At 44.3% G+C, this 24130-nt stretch overlaps 1 protein-coding gene across 3 annotated transcripts in view; it reads left to right on the forward strand.

Moving 5' to 3' along the window:
• The window catches only part of PDE1A (phosphodiesterase 1A), a 148315-nt gene that overhangs the window by 27360 nt on the left and 96825 nt on the right, over positions 1 to 24130 (forward strand). The window contains exon 1 of one of the 3 annotated variants that reach the window (XM_035133613.2): positions 20329 to 21179. The exons of the other annotated variants lie outside the window; for them this stretch is intronic. Within the exon in view, the coding sequence (XP_034989504.2) occupies positions 21127 to 21179 (53 nt within the window). The 5' untranslated portion in view covers positions 20329 to 21126. Of the gene's footprint in view, positions 1 to 20328; positions 21180 to 24130 lie in introns of those variants that run through there. 3 annotated transcript variants of the gene reach the window in all.

A 24130-nucleotide genomic window follows, 5' to 3' on the forward strand; every position in this document is an offset into this window, starting at 1 on the left:
TCATTTGTCTGGAAGCTGCAGAAATCTTATATCAATCACTATCCAGGGAAGTGTAAGGCTTAATATTTTGGATATAAAAATTAATTTCTGCAACTAAAAACCAGGACACCTGGAAAGTTACTGAGCTTTTTTTAAAATAATAATAATAATAATAAAAACACCAAAAAAACAAACCTCAATTTTTAAAATTGTCTTGCCAGGGCATAGTGCCACATTTCAGAAATCCACCCCCCCCACCCCCGACGTCAATTCTACCTTTGAAATCCCTGTAATGTCTGGGAAAATCCGGACATGTGGCAACCCTAGCAACATGCTTCGTGCCTGCATTGAGGGATTTCACTTCTTCCCTTCCTGCAGCAGCCAGGGGTATGGATCCTGGCATATCCCTTAAAAGAGTTCCGAATTGGGGAGTCTGATGCTTGGCACAGATGCAAGGAACACTCTGAACCCTAGCTAATACTTGGAATCGTGTTCTAGCTGAGTTCACAATCAATAAGATTTGAATAGATTCCCCCGCTGAACACCGAACGCACAGTCTCCTTAAAAAATGCGCTAGTGGCTTGTTCTCTGAGCATCTCCCATGTACTTTTTGAGTGCTGTATGTGGGCGGATTTTAATTCCAAGCTGTTGTAATTATATACTTGCCTGTGTATGTAGCAGATAGTCTATTCCAAACCTTATTGGCTGGATGTGTGCTCTAATTTGATTGAAATTTCACAAATCAGTCGGGGTTGACATCCTTTGGACTTTTAGAATACATCACAGGGGGACCACAAATTGTTTTTTTCCCTTCTCTCTCATCCCAGCAGGAGTTGCCTGTCCTGGTCTCTGGAATGTTAACTGAACTTCCCGGTGCCCTCTAATGTCAAATAATGCCATCTAGCCTTACGGCAGAAGCTATGTCCATTGCCAGAGACTAGATATACACCAAGGTGTTACTGGATGTGTGGATCAATGTTTCCTGGTACACATTTGTGCACCTTTAATGCTATACATGTGTGCTTTCAATTTTATGCCTTTGAAATCTTTCTTGGAGTTTCCCATCCATACAAGTAAAAAAAAAAAGGTAAAGGTAAAGGACCCCGGGACGCGGGTGGTGGAGGAAGCCCCTTGGGCACCCAGAGCGGCACCCGGGGGGTGTGCACCTGGGGGCCAGGGCGTCGCCTCGCAGCGCACATGTGCTATGCAGCACACATGCGCATGGCTGCAGCTGCGAGCGTAGGGTCCCGACACCATCCCCGCATGGCGCTGGAACGGCGCTGGTCATCTTGGGAGTCACCGGGGGGCACACTAAGTGTCACCCCCTCCAGGGTGGCACCCAGGGCGGACTGCCCCCATCGCACCCCTTGCTACGCCAGTGCCGGGACGGTTGTGGCGCTCATCTCACTTTCAGCATCAACAGCTTCTCCCATAGCCACAGCTCTGATGTTTGTCTTTCTAACTAGTAGCAAGTTGAGGAAGATCCAATGGTTTTCTGTCTGGTGCACAGAGCCATTTCTTTTGTTACCTTAATGGCCCGTACTTAGAAAAATGTCAGTTATGCTCTGCATCCAGTCCCAGGTTCAATTCCTGGCATATCCAGTTAAAAGGATTAGGGTAGCAGCCTAGCAGATGGCAATAAAGAGACTCCAGAGAGCTGCTGATGGTTTGATTAAATAAATCTGACCTGGTATAAGGAAGCTTCCTATGTTCTACTAAATAAAATCTTTTTTTTTAAATGTGTAAGTCATCAAAACCAAGCACATACCTTTCCAACCCCCCCCCCCAATTTCTTTATTTTGAAATCCTGCATCTTTATTGAACACACGTCACATTTCTTCCCAGGGCAGTTAGTTATTTGACAGATTCAAAGTCCGTAAAAAAAACACTACATGGCAATGTCATTGTGTCAAGTTTAATGGATAATCCATGAAAACAGATTGTGTCGAAACACGCTGTCTCTATGCACATGGCAGCTTTAAGCCTTAGGCGATTCATTATCAGTGTTATTATTGCTTAAAGGAAGTTGAATTAACTGATATCCGTTCATCTCTTTATGCTAATAGGATAGAGCACAATTGTACGGATAATTCCTCCAAGTCATGCTGTTGTGTTCAGTGGTGCTTACTCCCCAAGTAAACGCACATAGGGTTGCAGCCTGAGGGTGTGTTATTGCGAATCTCATTACAACCGAAATTATAGTGAAGGAAATTACCGGGTTTTCATTAGTTCTGCATTATGGTAGGCATATGTGTGGGAAGAACTTTGACCAAAAGCTCGTCCAGATGATCCATTTATTAAGCCTTCATCCTGATTTGTTGCACAAAGCTTATGGGAAGGTTAGACTATATTGGGTCTTTGCAAAGCATTTATTCTGATTTGATTTGGGGGAGATTATTTGACAATGAGCATTCATCCCAAATTCATCTTGATTTGCTTGTGTGGTGTTTAAATGTCTTCCTATTAATCATTTGTTCACCGTGTATTTTTCACTGCATTTCCCAATCAGTTTCCTAGCCACATTTGTTATGCCAGTACCACAGAGCTAAACGAAGAATCCTGTATCTGCTTGGTTCCTTCCTGAAAAAATAGTGACAGACTAGAGGTCCCACATCCCCACAAATGTTCAAGCATGAAGAAGAAAGTACCTCAGTTTAAGTACACTTCGGTTTGAGTACTTTCAGTTTAAGTACTCCGCGGACCCGTCTGGAACAGATTAATCCACTTTCCATTACTTTCAATGGGAAAGTTCGCTTCAGGTTAAGTACGCTTCAGGTTAAGTACGGACTTCCAGAACCAATTACACTCATACTTTGGGTTAAGTATGCTTCAGGTTGAGTACTCCATGGACCCGTCTGGAACGGATTAATCCACTTTCCATTACTTTCAATGGGAAAGTTCGCTTCAGGTTAAGTACACTTCAGGTTAAGTACAGACTTCCAGAACCAATTGTGTACTTAAACCGAGGTACCACTGTATTCTTGTAATTGCCGGGACGCTGACATGAGTGTTCTTGGGTGTTCAGTTTTACAAATGAAATTTGCAGCTTAAAAACACTTGACCTTTCAAGGGTTGCGATATTTACGGTACTCACATCCCAAACTTATTCTGACACGATGAATGCACTGCACTTAGAGGGGATGTTGGGCAGGGGAAAGAAGCAGAAAGCAAAAGCAAAGCAGGGAAATGAGCCTGGATTTCTGGATGTGACAAGCAGAAGATTTTATTCAGTGTACAGTTGCACCTTGGATCCCGAATGCCTTGCGAGTGGAATGTTTTGACTCCCGAATGCTGCAAACCTGGAAGTGAGTGTTCTGGTTTGCCAATGTTCTTTAGAACCTGAGCGTCTGACATGGCTTCCGATTGGCTGCAGGAGCTTCCTGCAGCCAATCAGAAGCTGCGCCTTGGTTTCTGAATGTTTTGGAAGTCGAATAGACTTCTGGAACCGATTCCGTTTGACTTCTGAGGTACGACTGTATTGTTTTTTTAAAATAAAGGAATTAAAGACTGGAAACTAGGATATAACATCTGAGGCTGCAATGCATGCCATAACAGTCAGTTGTAGTTGTTGTTGTTGTTGTTGTTGTTGTTGTTGTTGTTGTTGTTGTTGTTGTTATGCTTCTGCTATATGGGACTGTAATTAAGAATCACTAAGGGCCTAGCTAGATGTTAACACACAAATGTACATATCTTTCTCATGGATGATGATGATGATGATGGAAAAAAACCCTGCTGGGGTGGCTACACGTTTAAGAAGAGAAGTAATAGAAGGAGGAACTTCTAACCCCCCCACTCTCTGGGCATTTTCCTACTCATACATCCTACCCCCCCTCACCTGATGCTTTTCTTTGTTCACCTCTGCAGAAAAAGATACAGTGCAAATCTTTTGTTAATTTCCATCGAAATTACCACAAATAGGGTCAGTTTGACACAGGTTTAAGGTAGGAGGGGAGCTGTTTCGCTCCAGTTAGAAGAGTCAAATGGTTAGTGGAGGAGGTGGGGATTCAGAACTTGTGATATTCCCTTTGTTCCTAATTATTAATTATGTAGCGTGACTCACTTTACATAACTTGCCTGGCAACGATTTTGCTGTCTAATAGATCACTGAAGAAATTTGACTTCTCTCCCCCCCCTTCAACGTTCATTGGGGAAAGCAGTACAACAGTCATCTTCTTTTCTGTAACTTTCATGCCCGTACAAGGCTCAGTCAGAATTTCGCTTTGATATTCTCCAAGGCAGGACAGCAGGGCTTCCATCTTTCTATGTGTGAGAAGCTGAAATGTCTTCCTTTTGAACTCACAATGACCCCAGCATCCCTAGAAACTAGGCAGCTGCTAAGTGAGCCACTTCGCTGCTGGCGGAGGCAGCAGGGCGGGTGGGGTCCCTGTGGGGGGTGTCAACGCAGAGGCTTCTGCCATTCAAGGCAGTGGTCTCACTTTGCCGAATGGCTGGGCTTCCAAACACAAGCTTAAGAGTTGAGTATAAAGTGCATGATTTCAGTCTTAGGCGCATTATCTCTGAAGAACGTTATTGCCTTTTTATTGTTATTATTTTCCCTTTCAAACAAAGGAAGGGTGGGCAGAAGGTAGATCGCTAGATTGACAAGGGCTTCTGGCTCATTAGAACGGCAACAGCAAAACATACTTTAGGCTGCTGAAATGAAGGCCAGTTACCAATTGGTGGAAACCGCAGGCGAGGAGAGTACTCCTACGTTCAAATCCTACTTACAAGTTTCCCTCGGGCATCTAGTTGGCCACTGTGAGAACAGGATGCTGGTCCAGATAGGACATTGGCCTGATCCAGCAGGCTAATCTTATGTTAGACAGCCAATCATGAGTGGACTTTTGTGTGAAGGACTGCTGAACCCCATTCATTTCAGGTACTGGGGGAAAAAATATTCCTAGGCTCAGAATGTAGTTGGCTGAGAGGCACCTTCTTCTTGAATTATAGCTATATGTCTTTTGCGCCTGGCTCTGGTTGGTACATGTTGGGGCGCAGTAGCTATGAGTGGAATAAAACTAACCCTCCAATGTTCCTAACAATTCCTGAAAGTGCAAACAGGTAGATAGATCGTTTTTTTTTCATATGTGGTGGATTTGCAAGGAAGCGAGCGTATTTTGGCAAATGATACATGGAGTTTTTTTTTATAAAAAATGTTTAAAATGAGTATTCCAAAACACACACACGCCCTGAAACGTTTCTGTTAGTGATTATAGGAGCAGAAATCCCCCCTATGTTATTTATGTATGTAGCAACAGCAGCTAGGCTTCTTTATGTGCAGAAGTGGAAGGAGGAATTTGTCCCCAACCAATTAAGAATGAATAAAGAAGATAATGGACTGTACAGAACTGGCAAAATTAAGAGAGTCCAATGATGAGTGTTTCATGGATGAATGGAAGCCTTTTTCAGATTACTTAAGTAAATATTATCATATGACGAACTCACGAGCGGGATACGAGCTATGAGCAAAAGAAGGAATTAGATTATAATATTGTGGTTATGATTTAATACATAGAACAGGGGTGTCAAACTCAAATTCATCGGGGGCCGCATCAGCAGTTTGGTCACCCTCAAAGGGCCGGTTGTGTCTGTAGGACTATGTGTCCACTCTTTATTATCATAAATTATTGTCACTGCATTCAATTATTACTGTTTTTTGTAATAATGTAAGCTCATTCCCGCCCCCACGCGGATCACATTCCTGCGTCGTGGCGCGTGTGTGGGAGGGGATGTAAACGAGGGAAATTTGAACAAAAGGTGGGGATCGACGGCTTCCGGGGGGGGGGGTGCTCAACTAAACCTTCGGCAGGAAGGAGAAAGCCACTGCTGGGATTAAAAACCTGCAGATGGAAAGAGGGCTTCCCTCTCCCGCCCTGCGCACACCCAAACCCCGCTAGGCAGGATGCCACACGCTGCAACCCACCCCATGCTTTGGAGAGGGGCAGGAACATGCGGTGCAGCGCCAACTCCCTGCTTTGCTTTTGCATCCTCCCTCCTCAGCGCCAGAGTCCCTTCCCCTCGCGCTGAGGGAGGGCAGCGGATTTCCCGAGGAGGAAGGCGGCGGTAGCCCCAGCGGACGTGCATCTTCGCCTCAGAGCTGCTCTTCCCCCCACCTGCGCTGTTGTCGTCTTCGCCGCCGCCTCTCCCTACTGGGATTGCAGGCAAAGGAGGCTTGAAAACCTCCCCCCCCAATTCCCCTCCCACCTACTCGAACTGCGAGGCGACTCCATCTGGAGCCCTACATCACGAGGGGCTGAGAGGAGGCGGCGCCGCCCCCCCAGGGAGCAGCTCCGCCGGAACTGAGAAGCCAAAGGGCAGCTCGGGGGTGGGGGGCAGAGCAAAAGCCAGGCACCCTCCCGAGTGTCTATGAGGAGAAAACGGGGGAAGAGGGAAGAGAAACCCGGCTCCATCAAGAGAGCGGCTGTTGCGCTTCGCCTACTTCCCCCTCAGGCTCACTCCGTGTCCCTTTCGCCCGCTCGCTCGCCCACCTCCCGGATGCAGCCAAGGAGAGGAAGGGAAGCGGCGGGCGGTGGCTCTCCAGTGCCGCCTCACTCGCTCTCGCTCTCGGAGACAACAGCAAAGCCTGCCAAAAAAAATCCAGCGCTGCTCCGTCCCGGCACCAACTTTGCCGGCGGCGCCTGTAGGGCTTTCCTACCTCCTCGGCGGGCTTCCTCCTCCTCCTCCTGCATCTCACTTCCCCGTCTGGCCGCTGTGCCACCGCCTCCCTCAGCCTCATTCGAAATTGAAATTCCCTGGCCAAGGCCATCAGCGCGGCTCCAGCGCCCCGGCCTCCGCCTGCAGTCCCGCCCCCGGTTTTGACCCTCGGCCAATCGCAGGCTCCAGAACTACTGTCAGTGCCTATTGTCGGCGGCGGCTACACGGGCCACATGACGAGGTCTGGCGGGCCTTGTGTTTGACACCCATGACATAGAAGATAGGATCCATCAGAAAGGGAGAAACAACAACTCCATGGGAAGTTGACAAAAGTAAGAGGGAAAGCATAATAGTGGTTTGATTGTATATGACTGTTGAAACTTAATGAAATATAATTGAACAAATGTGAGCTAACCCTCCAACACTGGTATCATCACAGCTTACTTGGACAGGGCAGCACAGCCATGAGGTCAGGGCTGTACAGGCACATTGGCAGAACCAAGCCAGTGGTCCTGGCAGCCCATCTGCACAACCCTGACCTCACCACTGCCTTGCTCTGTGCTCCATCAACCTGTCTCCATCTCTTTGCCCACCACACCAGCTGCTACTGCTTATGAACATCTTTTTTAAAAAATCCGGACATCTGCTCATGCCTATTAAAAGTGACTCTGCTGTAGCATTCTTAGCTTAGTATATTATACCAATTGGGGAGTAAGTGTTTCCAGAGCTTTATGGGAAGGTTAAAAACAAAAGCCCAGCAAACCAAAGCAAGAATAAATCTTCCATGAACATCAACATCTCGTACGAGTGAATTGGACTGGATTCGAACCAACTCTTAATTTGATCTTGCTGTAGAAGGTTTTAATTTCCTTGACGTTGTTGTTTATTTCAAGGAAAAACACTTCCCCAGTTTGTCAGTAGGGCATGTTATTTTTCCTGCCTTGAGCCAAGAAATGCATGTTCAATCATGTAGGTATTTCCTCTTGCCCACCCTCCACCTCCTAGTATGACATAAAACATGCAACACATGGGCGATACGCAATGAACTCTAAAGCAATGATGCATTAATTAGCATATGTTATTCATCAAACTTCTGAGACAAATCTGTATATAAAAAGCCTTATGTGAAAGCCACAGAAACTTGCAAACTGACAATTCTGAAAACAACCTGTTGATATCTAATACCAATATACTGTTAAATGTTTAACTTCATCTGAATGTCCTGTTCTGGTATGTTTTCCAGATGTAAAACTCAGTCTTTAGATAATTCTTTTGGATAGGTTCATAGAGATACCAACAAAGATAAATTCGATGTTGTTTCCAACACAAATATACACTTCAAACAGAAATACATAACCTTGCCGACAAAGGTCCGTATAGTTAAAGCTATGGTTTTCCCAGTAGTGATGTATGGAAGTGAGAGCTGGACCATAAAGAAGGCTGATCGCCGAAGAATTGATGCTTTTGAATTATGGTGCTGGAGGAGACTCTTGAGAGTCCCATGGACTGCAAGAAGATCAAACCTATCCATTCGGAAGGAAATTAGCCCTGAGTGCTCACTGGAAGGACGGATCCTGAAGCTGAGACTCCAATACTTTGGCCACCTCATGAGAAGAGAATAATCCTCGGAAAAGACCTTGATGTTGGGAAAGATGGAGGGCACAAGGAGAAGGGGGCGACAGAGGACGAGATGGTTGGACAGTGTTCTCAAAGCTACGAACATGAGTTTGACCAAACTGCGGGAGGCAGTGGAAGACAGGAGTGCCTGGCGTGCTATGGTCCATGGGGTCACGAAGAGTCGGACACGACTAAACGACTAAACAACAACAATATATGGCTTCAACATTACTATGAAACAGTACTCAACATGAGATGTAAGTTTATTTTGATAAATGTTTCATAGCAATGTTATGTATTTCTGTGAATATTTGTAAGTGCTAATAAGATTTGGTTTGTATTACCTGTGAATGTCAGAATATGCAAATCTAAACCTGAAGAAGCCCAGGAATTATCGTGGGAGTGAGCTACCTGCAAACCCCAGTTAACGAGCCCCATTGGGGGCAAACAGTGGGATTCTAAATAACAGGACTGCCAGGGCGAAACAGGAGGAAAATGCCAGCACCCTGTCTTTTCATTTACATCTCCTCTTCATTCTTATCTTCAGCAACATCTGTTTACAACATCTTTAGCACCTCACGGTATTGGAAACAACGTCGAATTTATCTTTGTTGGTATCTCTATGAACCTATCCAAAAGAATATCTAAAGACTGAGTTTCACATCTGGAAAACATATCAGAACTGGACATTCAGATGAAGTTAAACATTTAACAGTATATTGGTATTAGATATCAACAGGTTGTTTTCAGAATTGTCAGTTTGCAAGTTTCTGTGGCTTTCACACAAGCTTTTTTATGTACAGATTTGTCTCAGATGTTTGATAAATAACATATGCTAATTAATGCATGATTGCTTCAGAGTTCATTGTGTATCGCCCACGTGTTGCATGTTTTATGTCATACTATCATATGTACTAGCAGCATAGGTACATTTTTTTCAGCACCCTCCACCTCCTGGCTAACAGATGCTGATTGGGAAAAAGCAGTAAAATGTCCAAGCTTCAGGGGAAAGTTCTCCAGATGGTTCTCACATGTGGAACCTTGCCAATGAACTATTGCCTCTTTGGCTTTGACTCGATCCCAGAGTGGGTCTATTGCTTTGCATCTAATAAACTCTCAACATTCAACTGACTCTCCAATGACAGAGTCAGGGTGACAGATGTAGGGATAAGTAGAACATTTCATGAACATGTGATTGGGACCAGAGCTCTAAACAGAAGCATGAACAATGTGTTGGGATCTGAACCCTTCCTTTCCTTCTCCTCCCTTTGTTGTTTTGCAAAAAGCAAACTTTGGGAGCTGATTCTAAGAGTCATTGCTAATAATAATAATAATAATAATAATAATAATAATAATAATAAACTACTCGCATGCCAAAATGGCTTCTAAGTGGTTCATAAGTGGAACATCAGTTATAAAATAGCCACACAGGATTAAAATACACAATAAAGCAATTCCCTCAAAACATTTGAACGCATCCGTAATTAAAATTTACGACATGAGCCCATTCAAAAGCATAATATTTAAAACAGCTAAAGGAGCAAGGAAGACAATTAGATCAGGAAGTTTGGGTTCAGAGGAATACTTGTCTAAACAGCTGTGTCTTCAAGAGCTGGTGGAATACCAACACTGATGGGGGCATCTCACATTTTAGCAGGCAGGGCTTTCCACATATTGGGCGCCACCAGTAAAAAAGCCCAACTCTGTGTTACTGCAAGCTGATAATATTATATTGAAATGTCTCTGAGCCCTCAGTGTAGCATCACTCATTGAGCAGGTGTGGATGAATTTGTCAGTTTTGGTTTCTCCCAAACTGCTGCTAAGATAGGGGGAGGAAGAGGACCCACCAAGTCAGTAGAGGGCCCACACATGAGTGGCATCAAAGTCTTAACCAAACCTGGCAGCAGCCTCATGTTTTTCTGCCAAAACTGGTTCCCAAACTGACTATGTACACACAGAAAATTACCATCGTTCATCTGGGAGCTGACATAAAGCAATGAGGAAGCAGACATAAAACAGAATTCCTAAAAAAAAGTTCAGTAAATAAACCCTGTCACTTGGTTGGCTACCACAGATTTAGATCAGTGGACAAATAAAATAACATCATCTGTTTTACCAAATACACTTCATTTGTCTCATAATAACTCACAGCAAACTTCTGTGCATGGTTAAGGCATATCGAATGCTTAAGCCCTGCCCCCTCTAGAGTTTGACGGGTGACCTCATGGTGACATCCTCAATCATGGGGCAGGATCTCTGGCAACGTCACTGTGATGTTTCCTGTCAAACTGTAGAGTGGCATTTCATATAAGGTAGTCTACATATCCTACTAATGGGAGTTACGTCCAAGGAAATGTGGATGCAGCCTGCGTTGCTTCATCCCTCCAATCCTTCCCATAGTCTGTTGCTAATAATTTGCACCATCATGTGCATTTCTTCCTGTTTTTATTGCATTCACCTCTTTTTAAATTGATAACACAGTCATTATGGTGACTGTATAATACGCTAGTTTCTTCCTTCATCTTTTTTTTGTCAACGCACAACTTACGGTCAGTTCAGATGGTGGGAAACCATTGTTTGCAAATCTCCTCTACAACACAGCTGATGTTTCTGGTTTGTTTGTTTTTGCTTGTTTGTGTTTTCCATTTTTATTCTAACATTCCTTAAAGGAGTTCGGGTGTGTGTGTGTCGTGGTCTTTCCTCTCCCCCACTCCCCGAAGTGAAATCTTATTAAATCTGAACTTGGGGTGCAAAGCTGTTTTTTTAAAATTAAAAAAAAACCTTATTTCATCTGTGGCGACACAAGTATGAATGGTTTCATGCTGTTTTAACTGTTAGTAATCATGATGGTCAGCAAAGCACAGCTATTAGAGGACTCGCTTGCAAAATGCATGCAAAAACAATCACAATGTATTCAAAGAAAGAGGCAAGGTTCCATCTCCTCTGGCCAATAACAATATTGCACTGGCTCCAGACCAAGGAATCCCATGTTTTGACTCGTGTGTATCCCAGAACAAATATAGCGTTCTAACTCTCAAGGGAATGTGTTTCTCCACCCTTCCACCCTTCTATCTTTTCTGCCATTTCCCTGTTCATCCTCGCTGCAGATACTAAACACAAAACTCTGGTAAGAAAATTAAAGCATAGGTCATACAAGGAGAGGGCATCTGCCTCACTGCTCAAGCCCATGTTTTGCATGCAGAAAGACCCAAGGTCAATCTTTGGCATATCCTGTAACTGGGCTCAGAGCGACCCCTATTGGAAACCCTGGAGAGTTTCTTGCAGTCTCTCTCTCTCTCTCTCTCTCTCTCTCTCTCTCTCTCTCTCTCTCTCGTATGCTAGAAATGGGACAAGGATTGTATTATTATTTTTTAAGTACAATTCCCACTGAGAACAATGGCACATTGCAGAGGCCCATTGCTCCCATGGGGATTTGGTTTGTTTTGAACATGCATTAGTGGCAGGAACCCCTAGCTAGCCACCTGTAGGCAGCTGTAACTATTTTTTTTAAAAAAACCCAGGGATGATGAACTTGTAGCCCTCCAGATGTTGTTGTACTCTGGCTTGCATCAACCCCAGCCAGCATGGCCATTGGCCAGAGATGATGGGTGTTGTAGTGCAGCAACACCTGCAGCTCCAAAGGCTCTTGGGGCACCTTATAACTCTTATTAGTAGCATTAATGCAGAACCACATCTTAAAATCAAAATCAAAATCAGTGGATCTCTTTCAGGATTTGAGCAGATTTTTCCTACTGAAAAGCTACACAGAGTCAGAACAGGGCGAGGTTGATTTTAATCCTGAACAGAAGCTAGAATTTTGCCCATCCCTACTGATACCATGGGACGCGGGTGGTGCTGTGGGTTAAACCACTGAGCCTAGGGCTTGCCGATCAGAAGGTCGGCGGTTCGAATCCCCGCGATGGGGTGAGCTCCCGTTGCTCGGTCCCAGCTCCTGCCCACCTAGCAGTTCAAAAGCACGTCAAAGTGCAAGTAGATAAATAGGTACTGCTCTGGCGGGAAGGTAAACGGCGTTTCCGTGCACTGCTCTGGTTCGCCAGAAGCGGCTTTGTCATGCTGTCCACATGACCTGGAAGCTGTATGCCGGCTCCCTTCGCCAATAAAGCGAGATGAGCGCGCAACCCCAGAGTCGGTCACGACTGGACCTAATGGTCAGGGGTCCCTTTACTTTTACCTTTACCTTTACTGATACCACCCCCCTTTCAGAGTATGGAGGAGATTCCCAAACCATAAAGAATATCAATGAAGACACCTTTGGGAAGGCATAGCTCACATCTTCCTGAGGCCAAGGGCAAAAAACCCTTTGATTTGAACTAAAGTTGTTGATCTGCAACCTCACCTGCAGGCATAGCTGCCAAGTTTTCCCTTTTCTCGCGAGGGAAGCCTATGCAGCATAAGGGAAAATCCCTTTAAAAAAGGGATAACTTGGCAGCTATGCCTGGAGGTTGTGAGAAAGGTTGTAGAAGGCTGTCTTTGAAATGCTAAAGAAATAAGGAGGAGTGGAAGGGTATCCCACCTTTCACATAGTTCTTCTGGGAACAACAAGCTGGGTAATGATAGTGTCTGATAAGTTTATAAAGCTTACCCACTTTGTTCTGGAGAGAAACATACGAGGGAAGTTTTGGAAGGACTAACTAGAGTGGCGCACTGCGCACAAAGGGGTAGTGAACCTCCCATTTTTGCTCTCACATTGTTTGCTGTCAGACTGTTCGGTCTTTCAGGGCCTGATGGGGGCCACCTATATGCCCAGAGCCTTCTGGGAAAAAAGAAAACGAGAGAAGCTGCTTCAACTCATGATCAGGCCATGCGAGAGACAATAAAAAGACCACCCCTGAATGAGAACTTTATTCAGGGTGGGAAAGGTGACAAATCACCTCAAACGTACTCCTGGGGGTGGACCAAGCCTGCTACTGCTGGGATTTTACTTTGTTACGTGGGAATTCCCTGTTCCAAAGTCTCTGTGTGTCTCTTTCTCCAGTCCCTCCTCGGTGTATTAAATACAGTTTGTACTTCATCAAGCTGTTAGGGAAGGAAGCTGGTAAACCCGAGTCTTATTACTACATTTAGCAGATGGTACCTCGCGGCTGAGGGGATCTCAGGAGAAGGCACTGTGCCGAATTAGAAGCGAGGCCTCCTTGTTCCAGTTCCTTTCCAACTGAGGAAAAGAGGGGGGAGTCAGGCATCTCTCTCTCCCTCCCCCCATTTACCTGGCGGTCGGGGTGGGGGTTATGATTCAGTTAGTTTTTAAGTAGCAAATGCCTTTTGCGTGCCTGTAAGCTTTCATTTCGGGGGGGGGGGAATTGTGCAAATCTGTCAGGGAAGTTCAGATTTAAGGGGGCTGTGGAAGTGAATAAGAGAGCAAAACAGCCTGGGTTTCAGCCAGCAAGCAGGAAAGTCTTAGCAAGGAAATTAATCTCCCTGCAACATGATGTTGCTGGTCTCCCGTGCATGTTGTGTACACAGAGAAAGAGAGGGAGAGATTAAATCAGTTTTACAAATACTCCTATTTGCTATAGGCGAAAAAGGAAATCGGAGCTTAAAGGTCTTTACAATTGTTTGCTCATGGCTTTACCACATGAACTAGAGTAGAACTGGTCAATAAGCCCGCTAGGGCATACATTATTTTTTTAAAACTGCCTTCTCCCGAGTGCCTGAATGAGTCATCATGCTTATGTTCAGTACTTTCTAGTTTTGCAAGCTTGGAGAAGTCATTAGGTTAAGTTTCAGAGCATCTTTTTCCATTTGCTGACGTCAAGGCAAGGGAATAAATTGAGGTTGCCCTACACATTTGTGTGCTTCCATTGCTGGGCGCTGAATGGAAGCTCGTGCAGCAGTTATTGGGTGGGCTTTGTTTTGCTTTCGTTAATCTGATCTGTAATGTAAGGAATCGTGCTGAGGAATGCCTGTGAAGGGAATATACTCGCATCCAAAGAACCTGGCTGGGCTGCAGTCCTATGAGAGATGGGCACATGGGGCAACTTCAGTTTTTACCAGTTTCTCATTTTTTCCAATCTTAAGTCCTGTTCACCACTTTTCCACCTCAGCTTTCCGCTTTAAAAATACAACAACAACAACAACAAACAACAACAACAACAACATTTATACCCTGCCCATCTGGCTGGATTCTCTGGAAGAAAAAAATTGTTCTAATGAAAATTCACCAGCATTTTAGTACAAACTTATCTTAATATATATATATACACATTATACACAGATCTGGATCTCACAACGCTATGAATTAATATTAATGACCAAACCATGTACGACAAGAAAATCACTACTTTCCCATCAACCTGGCATAGAGTTATTACATTTGCAACATTAACAGAACATGGTTATTAGGCCTCTGAGAACACATGACAACTTATGGAATGATACACGTGTTTAAAAACGGAAATGACTGGAAAGTTAAATGTAAATAAAAAGAAATGTGCTGCTTCTGTGGGGTATGTGGAGTGGCTGAATATAGTTTGTTGCTTCTTGAATAAATATGTGAACATAATATAATATTTTGCAGGGAAATTCACATTTTTGCAAGGCAGTCTCGCCTAATATAAACACCATTACAAAGTCATTCCCCCAAATATAATGGACTTTTGTATGTTATTCTTTTACCAACGAATGCATTAATATACACACTTTACCCTAGTAAGTGCATTTTTGAGCGCATTACTTGGCTGGGGAATTGCATTGCAAAATATGACAATGTGTCAATTCTGAAGGATGGCTGTGTTTTGCTTCTCATATTGTAATCTTATGAGTCTCTCTCTCTCTTTTCCCCCCATTGGCTAAAATTGTGGCGCATATTTCCAGGCAACCATCCCATTGAGATGAAGAGACATTCTTTTCCAGGAGTGGTTCAAATGCGAGAATTTTCTGGAAGTGCCTCATTGCATCAAGGTTTCCCCTCCCTTCTGTTCTGGGCTTAAATTGGAAGGGAGTTGTGCCTTCATCTAATGGGAAAGGAAGGAAGCAGGGTGGTTCATTTGCATTTAAAATTAAAATTTACAGCCTGGCAGAGCTAAGGCCCACCATACAATTATTAAGAGTAGGGCTGGGCGACATCTGGTTTTCAACATCACAATATACCACCAGCCAAACGTCACAATATATCAGTATATCACAGTGTCTGAAATAAGGATGGAGCTATATACAGGTAGAGGCATAAGCTGGCTTCACGGGTTTTCCTGCATTGTGATTTTTGCATAGGTAACACACACACACACACACACACACACACACACACACACATCATGATTCATGATTCGCAATGTATTGCCAGGTAAAAAATTATGAAACAGATATTGCAATATGGACTTCAAAGCAGTTTTGGATGATACATTGATATATACAGTAGCCCAGCCCTAAGGAAGAGTAAGGGTCTGTCCAAGGCTGCTGATTTTTTTATTTTTATTTTTTTATGTTTGGTTCTAATTGGTTTAAAAGAATAAAACTATTCTCTGGATTTGGAGCAAGTGCTCTATGATGAGAGAGCCCCAGCAGAGATTTAAAATCACAAAACAAGCAGAAAAGTAAAGCATGAAAATATATGGGCTGTTAGATCTTTAAAATATCCCCTTCTAAATTCCTTTCAAAGTTCCCCTTACTTCCCTTAGGAAAAGAGACTAAGTTAAAAAATGGTTTAGTTACAAACTCTTCAAAGGTCAGATTCATGTGGCTTTCCATACAGCAGCAAGAAAAGACAGGCAGTTTAACTTAGTTTCAAAAAGGTAACATATTCTAAATCATTTGTATAGAAACACAAAGACGGCTTGCTAAAGCTATGGGGCCCAAGCTTGGAGCATCTTGCTCAGACATCCTTTCTGGTTGGGTTCACATGGTGGAAGAAAATGAACTAAGGCTTCGGTAATCCTTCTTCCCAAGGCGAGGGGATGTGACCAAAGGGGAACTTTGGGAAGAAGGGAAGAAGCAAGATGCTCCAAGCTTAGACCCCATAGCTTTAGCAAGCCATCTTTGTGACCTAGCTAAGCCTGGAAGGCAGCTTGTTCTATGGTCTTTACCTTTCCAGCCTCAAGCAGATCATGAACGCAAGGGTGACGAGATGAATCGATTTGTTATTGGCTTTCTCAGGCAACGTGGTATTGTTGTCTCTGATATTGCAGATGGGGTGCGCATAGAGTCGGAGACAAATGGAAGAGAGAGTGGGAGCAATTTTTGCCATCTAGTGAGTTCATGACATGATATAAATTGGGGACTTTCTGATTTGTAGTTCAGTCCATTTGCCACCACACTTACACCAACTCTCACCTGGGTGTGGAGTGGGGGGAAGAGACTTTAAGTACATTGGTTCTACCAAATTCTACAAAACTAGCCCACAGCTATATAGCCATTCTCTTCCCTTGGGAAAATAAGCACTGAAGGAATGGGAGTAGTTTGGCAGGGGCTTCAGAGGCAACTATTCTCTAGATTGCCAGATGCTTTCCATATCCGTGTTTTGTGATGCATGCTTCCCTCAGCTAATGTCCCTGCAGTTGGCTGACATGAACTTGGGGGAATCAAGGTGATGCCTCCTTCATTGTGCTTGTGCTCAGCTCTATACAAGGCAACAGAAGTTGTTGAAATAGTTCAGATGGCCTGCCTATCTGGGCCATGGGCAATAATTGGGTTCTCATGGTTTTCATTCTTCTTAATATTGACATTTAAAGGTAAAGGGACCCCTGACCATTTAGGTCCAGTCGTGACCGACTCTGGGGTTGCGGTGCTCATCGCGCATTATTGGCCGAGGGAGCCGGCACACAGCATCCAGGTCATGTGGCCAGCATGAAAAAGCCGCTTCTGGCGAACCAGAGTAGCACACGGAAACGCCGTTTACCTTCCCACTGTAGCAGTACCTATTTATCTACTTGCACTTTGACGTGCTTTCAAACTGCTAGGTTGGCAGGAGCTGGGACCGAGCAACGGGAGCCCACCCCATCGCGGGGATTCGAACCGCCGACCTTCTGATCGGCAAGCCCTAGGCTCTGTGGTTTAACCCACAGCGCCACCCATGTCCCTTCAATATTGACATTTAGGCAGCACTCCTGCAGAGGTGTATATCGGCATTTGCACTTCAAAGTTGACATCAATTGTAGTTTGAGAATGTAAGACTCTTGTGGGAATATAAGGGCAGATTCACACAACCATTTTTAATGTGGAGGACTCACCATGAAGTAATTCCCCCATAATTATTTACATGGTCAGGTAAAGTAGTATTGTGAAGGTGCTTTCTGGGGTTTTGACTGGCCAAGGAGTTTGAAGGCCAACTCAGCTGGACTCTCAAATCAGGAAAAGAATATGGCTGGTGGCTGTGTGATAACCACCAGCGTCTCAGTATCTCTTACCCCCTCTTATGACCTGCATGAGGTAAGGTTTTTGCCACATGTTGTTCCCAGAAGCAATGGCAGGAATCACAAGCAATCCATGAGGTCTACATGAGGGAAATATTAAATTACAGTCCAAAATCAAAGTGTGACTTGCCAAGTATTTGTGTTTCTCTGTTGTTGTTTACTGCATCTCTAGGAAAACCATCAGTTTTGTGGGTTTACATAATAGGTCAAAAATGTCAGGTTTCAATCGCAAGACCACATTTTCTAGGAATGTTTTACAGACCCATTTAGACAGCTTCAGTGTTTGAAACTCCCATTGTTCTAGGCGCATTTTGAGACAGGGAATTTTATTAGAGCAAGCAATTTCTGAGCTCTGGGCGCAGTACCACGCCTATGATTTCAGATTAAAACTGCAGAGTGGAAGGAAAGGAGGACCTTTTTTCTGCATCCCCACTTCCAGCTACTTTCTGAAGACTGGAGAACAGACCCTCTTAAGAATATTAGGGGGGTGAGCAGGGGAAGGACTAGACTATGTGAAAAACGAACATAATACCAGTATTTTAGCTGCAGTTCATTAATTTTCAGCTTTGTATTCTTGCTATTAGACATTCCATTGCTGCCATTTAGCTCCCAGCTTTCATATCTTTCATATCTCAGTTGGGCAGGTTGTAGTCACATTTTCTCTAGTTTTGCCACAGATGACCTAAGACCCTATTCCTATGTTTATTATGTGGGAGTAATGGCTCTTGGCCACAGCTTGGTAAAGGTAATATCAACATCAGGCATCCTAGGACTTGTGGGGGAATTTGTTGCCTCAGGGTCTTTTTTTGGGAGGGAGGGGAGGGAGGTGAGGAAATAAGAAAAGCCAATCTACACTTGCACAATGAGCTGATAGACTTGTACCATATCAGAGATGGGGGAGATATTTTAGAATGCTCCCCTTTGTAAAGCACACCCACAAACACTGTCCCCGCATACAGTAAATTACCACACAAGGGAGAGAGCTGGACTAAACACTGATCTCTGATATGTTTGTTTACTCCATGCAGGAAGGGTTTGTTTGCTTTTTAGGTGGGGATCTCCTCCTATGGCAGTGAAACACTGCACACACACAGGGTCCTGATTGTGGCAATGACAGCAATTGCCCACAGCCATGCCAGTGAGTGCTCTGATCATTGCCAGGCAGGAGCATAGCTGCCAAGTACCCCGTATTTCCCAGGAAACCCCTGTTTTTCCTTACCGTTTCCCGGAGGTCTCCTGTTCCAGCTCCTCTCCCGTTAATTTCCCTTATTTTGGTTCCTGTTGGCGGCCATTTTTCTGCTGCCGCTCTGCCCATCTATGGGCACCAGAAAATGGCCGGCACCGGAAGTCGTGTCTATGCATGTCCGGAAGTGCGTAGACGCAACTTCCGGTGTCACTTTGCCCATCTATGGGCACCAAAAATGGCCGGCGCTGACACCAGAAGTTGCGTCTACGCACTTCTGGACATGCGTAGATGTGACTTCCGGTGCCAGCGCCAGCCATTTTCGGTGCCCATAGATGGGCAAAGCGACACCGGAAGTTGCGTCTACGCAATTTCCAGTGTTGCGTGGCTGCAGATCCCGGATTTCTCTGTGAGAGACTTGGCAGGTATGGGCAGGAGACGCCATTTACATTTCCCACAATGCCCTGTAACACCGGACATAGCATTCCATACCCTCCAATGTTTCTCTGATGAAAATAGTGATGTCCTATTCAGTTGTTGTTGTTGTTGTTGTTGTTGTTGTTGTTGTTGTTGTTGTTGCTTTACTAATACCCCATCCATCTGACTCAGTTGCCCCAGCCACTTTGGGTGGCTTCCAACATATAAAAAACATTAAAAAAAACAATTAAAAAACTTCCCTATACAGGGCTGGTCTCAGATGTCTTCCAAAGGTTGTATAGTTACTTATCTCCTTGGATCAGGGGTTGCATAACTCCATACCCACATTTCTCCGATGAAAATACCGTAGGGACATCTTAAGGAAAAGCGGGACATTCCAGGATCAGATCAGATACCAGGACAGCTGTAAATCTGGGGCTGTCCCTGGAAAATAGGAACATTCCTCTGGAGGGTCTGGCATTCTTCTGGGGTACTGTGGGGAATAAAACTGGCAGTTGCTACCTTACTAGGTGCTGGTGGGGCAGGGAGATGCAATCATAGAAATGTAGAGTTGAAAGGGACTCTGAGGATCATCTAGTCCAACTTCATGCAATTCAGGAATATGCAGTTGTCCCTGACAGGGATCAAACATACAACCATGGCATTATCAGCATCATGGTCTAACCAATCCAGGCTTGGCATTGACCAGGGGTCAGCAAACTTTTTCAGCAAGGGGCCTGTCCAATGTCCCTCAGACCTTGTGGAGGGGCCAGACTATATTTTTTTGGGGGGGGGGGCTTAGTTTGCCTACCCATGGCATAGATGGTAAGTTTGAAGTTCCAGAGTGTGGAATCTTACCTAGTGCCTCGATCTGTGTAATAATGGATAGATGGATTATCTCTGTTGATTAACTATGGTAGTATTAATTCTGTTCCATGCTGGCATACTTCTGCTTATGTTTAACATGCCTCATATTTCGCAGCATGGCCAGACTGAAATGCAGGGTAGGGTTCAGTTTTGTTGTTGAAGAAATCTGGTTAGTTTTTCCTCTCCCCCCCCCTTCCCTGATGCAAGTATTGTTGCTCCATTCTGTGTCGATTTGATCTCCCACCAGCTGCAAACTCTGAATCCTACTGTGGACTATTAGGCTGTTTAAGTGCCAGAAATTATGAGCGGTGGTTTAATATGCATAGTTACAGCTACACATCAGCCAAAGTGAATAATAGCCAGACTGTAAAATAATTACAACAACGTCTTGAAGAGAAGCCAGGCACAGAGACCAGAGCCATTCGTCTCCTTTAATTTGTATACAGTTCCGTACAACGGCACAAAAAAGAAAAAGGAGAAAAAAAACTTTCTGAAGGCACTTGCAAAGGGGTTGTGTGTGTGTGCTTGCTGAAACAGCTGGACAACTTTTATTTTGAAGAAAGAGGAGAAGAAGAAGGAGGGGAAAAGAAGAAGTGAAGCCTCTGAACTAACGAGCTTGTTTTACAGTGCAAGGGAGCCTCTGCATCAAAGACTTTGACCCGTGTGTGTAAGACGTCTTCTCATGACTGGAATAATCTTAGCACTTTTTCTTTTCCCCCCAAGTTAACTGGCTGGCGAAGTTTTGCATTTTTCTCAAGCACCTGAGAGGATTCCGAGGCATTTCCCCACTTCGATCGACTTGACTCCAGCGCTGCTTGCTGTTAACAGCCTGCATGGTTTGGTCTTGCTCAGATGTTATGTGGTCTCTATGGCCTCACTTTGCTCAACTGTCAGAGAGAGGGAGGGAGGTTTTCCCCAGCACCAAAAAAAAAATCACTGTGTTCTCTTCAGCACAGTAGCTGCTAAGTACAGGTCCCCTGGTTGCTCCCAGGTTCTCGCTGGAACTATTTTCAGGCCAAGGAGATTCCCCCCACCCTCATTTAAATGGCTGATTGTGTTACAATTAGGAAAAAGCACCTCCAGAGACCAATCTTTAGGTAAGTAGTGCCACGATCGTTTCTTGGGATCAGAGTAATTCTTCTGAACTTTTCCTCTTGCATCTCTTCTTGCTAACTTGGATTTCAGATGTGAAAGCAAATCAGAGGCTCTCCACAGCAGGAGTCTAAAGTTTAACTCGCTCTGTGTGCCAGCAGTGCCCCCCCCTCCCCATCATATAGTCATTTTCGTGGAAGTTGGAGTAAATGTTCTGAGACATTTGTTGCAGAAGCTTTAAGAGGCAGAAAAACAACAGCAACAACTGAAAAGAGGTTGAAACTTTCTATGAAGTTTTCTGTGGCATTTCCATGCTTGCAAAAGATGCACAGAAACCTTTCTTTTCCTAACGCTTTGCTGTTGCTCCGACCCAGAGCCCTCTAAATGTTGTACATTGTTCAGATTTGGCTAGCTGATATAATGATATATTGTTCAGATTTCAGCTAGCAGATTTGGCTAGCTGAAATATAATGCCTACTAATGACACATGATTTTCAACTTCTGCAGCACGATGCTACATGTGCCTACTTGAAAGTAAGTTGCGATGAGTTCAGTTGCACTTACTCGCTGGTAAACATGCTTAAGGCTGCAGCCTTAATAGCATGCTTGAAGTAACATGGAAACTAAATGCAATTACGTTTCTTTTTTCTCAAAGGAACTATGCAACCAACAAGTCCTGATGCGCATTTATTCAGTGATAACCCCCATTCCGTAGGAGGGAAGAGGGAAATATTTGGTTTGGTTTGCGGTTTAATGTGAACTTACCGAATTTATGTCCCGAACCAGTATGAAACCGAAATGTAGCTGTTCTTAGAATTTTACACTTCTCCAAATTCTGCAGTGCAGTTCTACAGACAAATAATGGATAAAACATTGGCTATATTCAGGAAGGTGTGTATTTTTGTATGTAGATTATATTAGGGGAAATTGCGTGCAAAAAATGTGTGTACTGTGATCGATGGCACACTGAAATGCTGACAAATTTTCACAAGGACTTTTTCTTTTAAAATAAAATCACCAACTGTTGCGGAAACCTGGTGAATTGAATTAAAACTGGAAAAATGGGAAACAGAGATAAAAGGAAATTGAAAGATTCATCAGTCCCTACTGCATAGTAAGTGTATGTAGGATTGCTGCCGAAATATATAATGGGGTTCTTCTAGCAAAAAAATATAAATCGTGAGACAGAAGTAAATTAGGTCATAACTCTGATTCTCCTGTGTAAGCTTAGATTTCAGGAAAACCCATTGAAGTCCATTAAATTTTGACTACAATGCTAACCCAGTTACTTGGGAGTAATCCTCATTGAGTTCAATGGGATTCCTTCTATGCAGGCATGCATTGGAATGGGATGAACACAACCATTGACCATTAGTTTCCACGCAAAATCAAGAGCGACTGAGGTACATTGGCATATAGTGCACTCCAAATCCAAACACTAGTGTATATTCCGAGTACATTTTGACCTGTAAAACTAGGCCGGGGGGGGGGGGGAATCTTATGAATGGCAACTATGTTTTTATTGCATGAGTTTCATCTCATTTGTTTATTTTATGGCAAACATCTTTACACCTTCGCTTTAGGCTTAGCCTGATAAAGTGAGGAAATCACATAGCTATGTAATAAATATAAAGCAGAACGATCACAACTACTGTAGTTCTGCTGCCTTCTTTAAAACACCTCTGGGGAGAACACGATGACAACAAGGAGATCTCGTTGCCAAAGTGTTGATAAGCTACATGAATGGCAAGTTCCACTGGGCCTCAGAAGGGCAAATGGGGCCGCAGTTTGATAAGGTGTGGATATCTGCCCAGAAGTTAAATTCCAAAGATAAAACCCTTTGCCTTCTGTGCGGACTCAGATAGAGCGTCACAGTCAATTTGACTCACTGCAAAAGACAAGTGTCCAGTGTTGGCATTGCAGACAAGTGTCCCTATTTTCCAGGGACGACCCTGATTTAGAGCAGCCAACCCAGTTTCTGATTTAATTCTGGAATGTCCCACTTTTTTTTCATTGGAGATGTTGGAGGGTATGGAGTTATCTGACCCTCAAGCCATCTGAAGGCAATCCTGTATAGGGAAGGTTTTTTTAAAAAAAATGTTTATTTTTTTATATATGTTGGAAGGTGCCCAGAATGGCTGAAGCCGACCAATAAGATGTTTGGGGTATAAAGAGTAAAATTACCATTATGGAGCGGGGCGTCTCTATTTTCATCGGAGAAATGTTGGAGGGTATGGCATTATGCAGCTGCAAGTCACATTTTCAACCAGCTTTTGCTGCAATTTAAGATTTCATGCTGGCACAGGTATTCCCCCATTCACGGGGCCTTTCCCCCAATTACTTAAGGCAAGGAAATGGCATTCTGCTGCATGCAGGGTGCAGTTCAGCCCGTCGAAGAGACTGTGGAATCCCCTTGCGCAGCATCTCTGTACTATTCTCCTACATTTCATCCAAGGAGCTGAGGTTGTCATTCAAGGTGATCCTCATAACAGTCCCATGAGGTAAAGGTAAAGGGACCCTTGACTATTAGGACCAGTTGCGGATGACTCTGGGGTTGCAGCGCTCATCTCGCTTTATTGGCCGAGGGGGCCGGCGTACAGCTTCCAGGTCATGTGGCCAGCATCATTCCAGGTAATTCTGGCGAACCAGAGCAGCGCACAGAATCGCCGTTTACCCGACCTTCTGATTGGCAAACCCTAGGCTTTGTGGTTTAACCCACAGCACCACCCGCGTCCCTTAGTGGACCTTAAAAAGGTAAAGATAAAGGGACCCCTGACCATTAGGTCCAGTCGTGACCGACTCTGGGGTTCCGGCGCTCATCTCGTGTTATTGGCCAAGGGAGCAGGCGTACAGCTTCCAGGTCATGTGGCTAGCATGACTAAGCCGCTTCTGACAAACCAGAGCAGCGCACGGAAACGCCGTTTTCCTTCCCGCCAGAGCGGTACCTATTTATCTA

Source organism: Zootoca vivipara, chromosome 1 (genome assembly GCF_963506605.1).
Source record: "Zootoca vivipara chromosome 1, rZooViv1.1, whole genome shotgun sequence".
Lineage (NCBI taxonomy): Eukaryota > Metazoa > Chordata > Lepidosauria > Squamata > Lacertidae > Zootoca > Zootoca vivipara.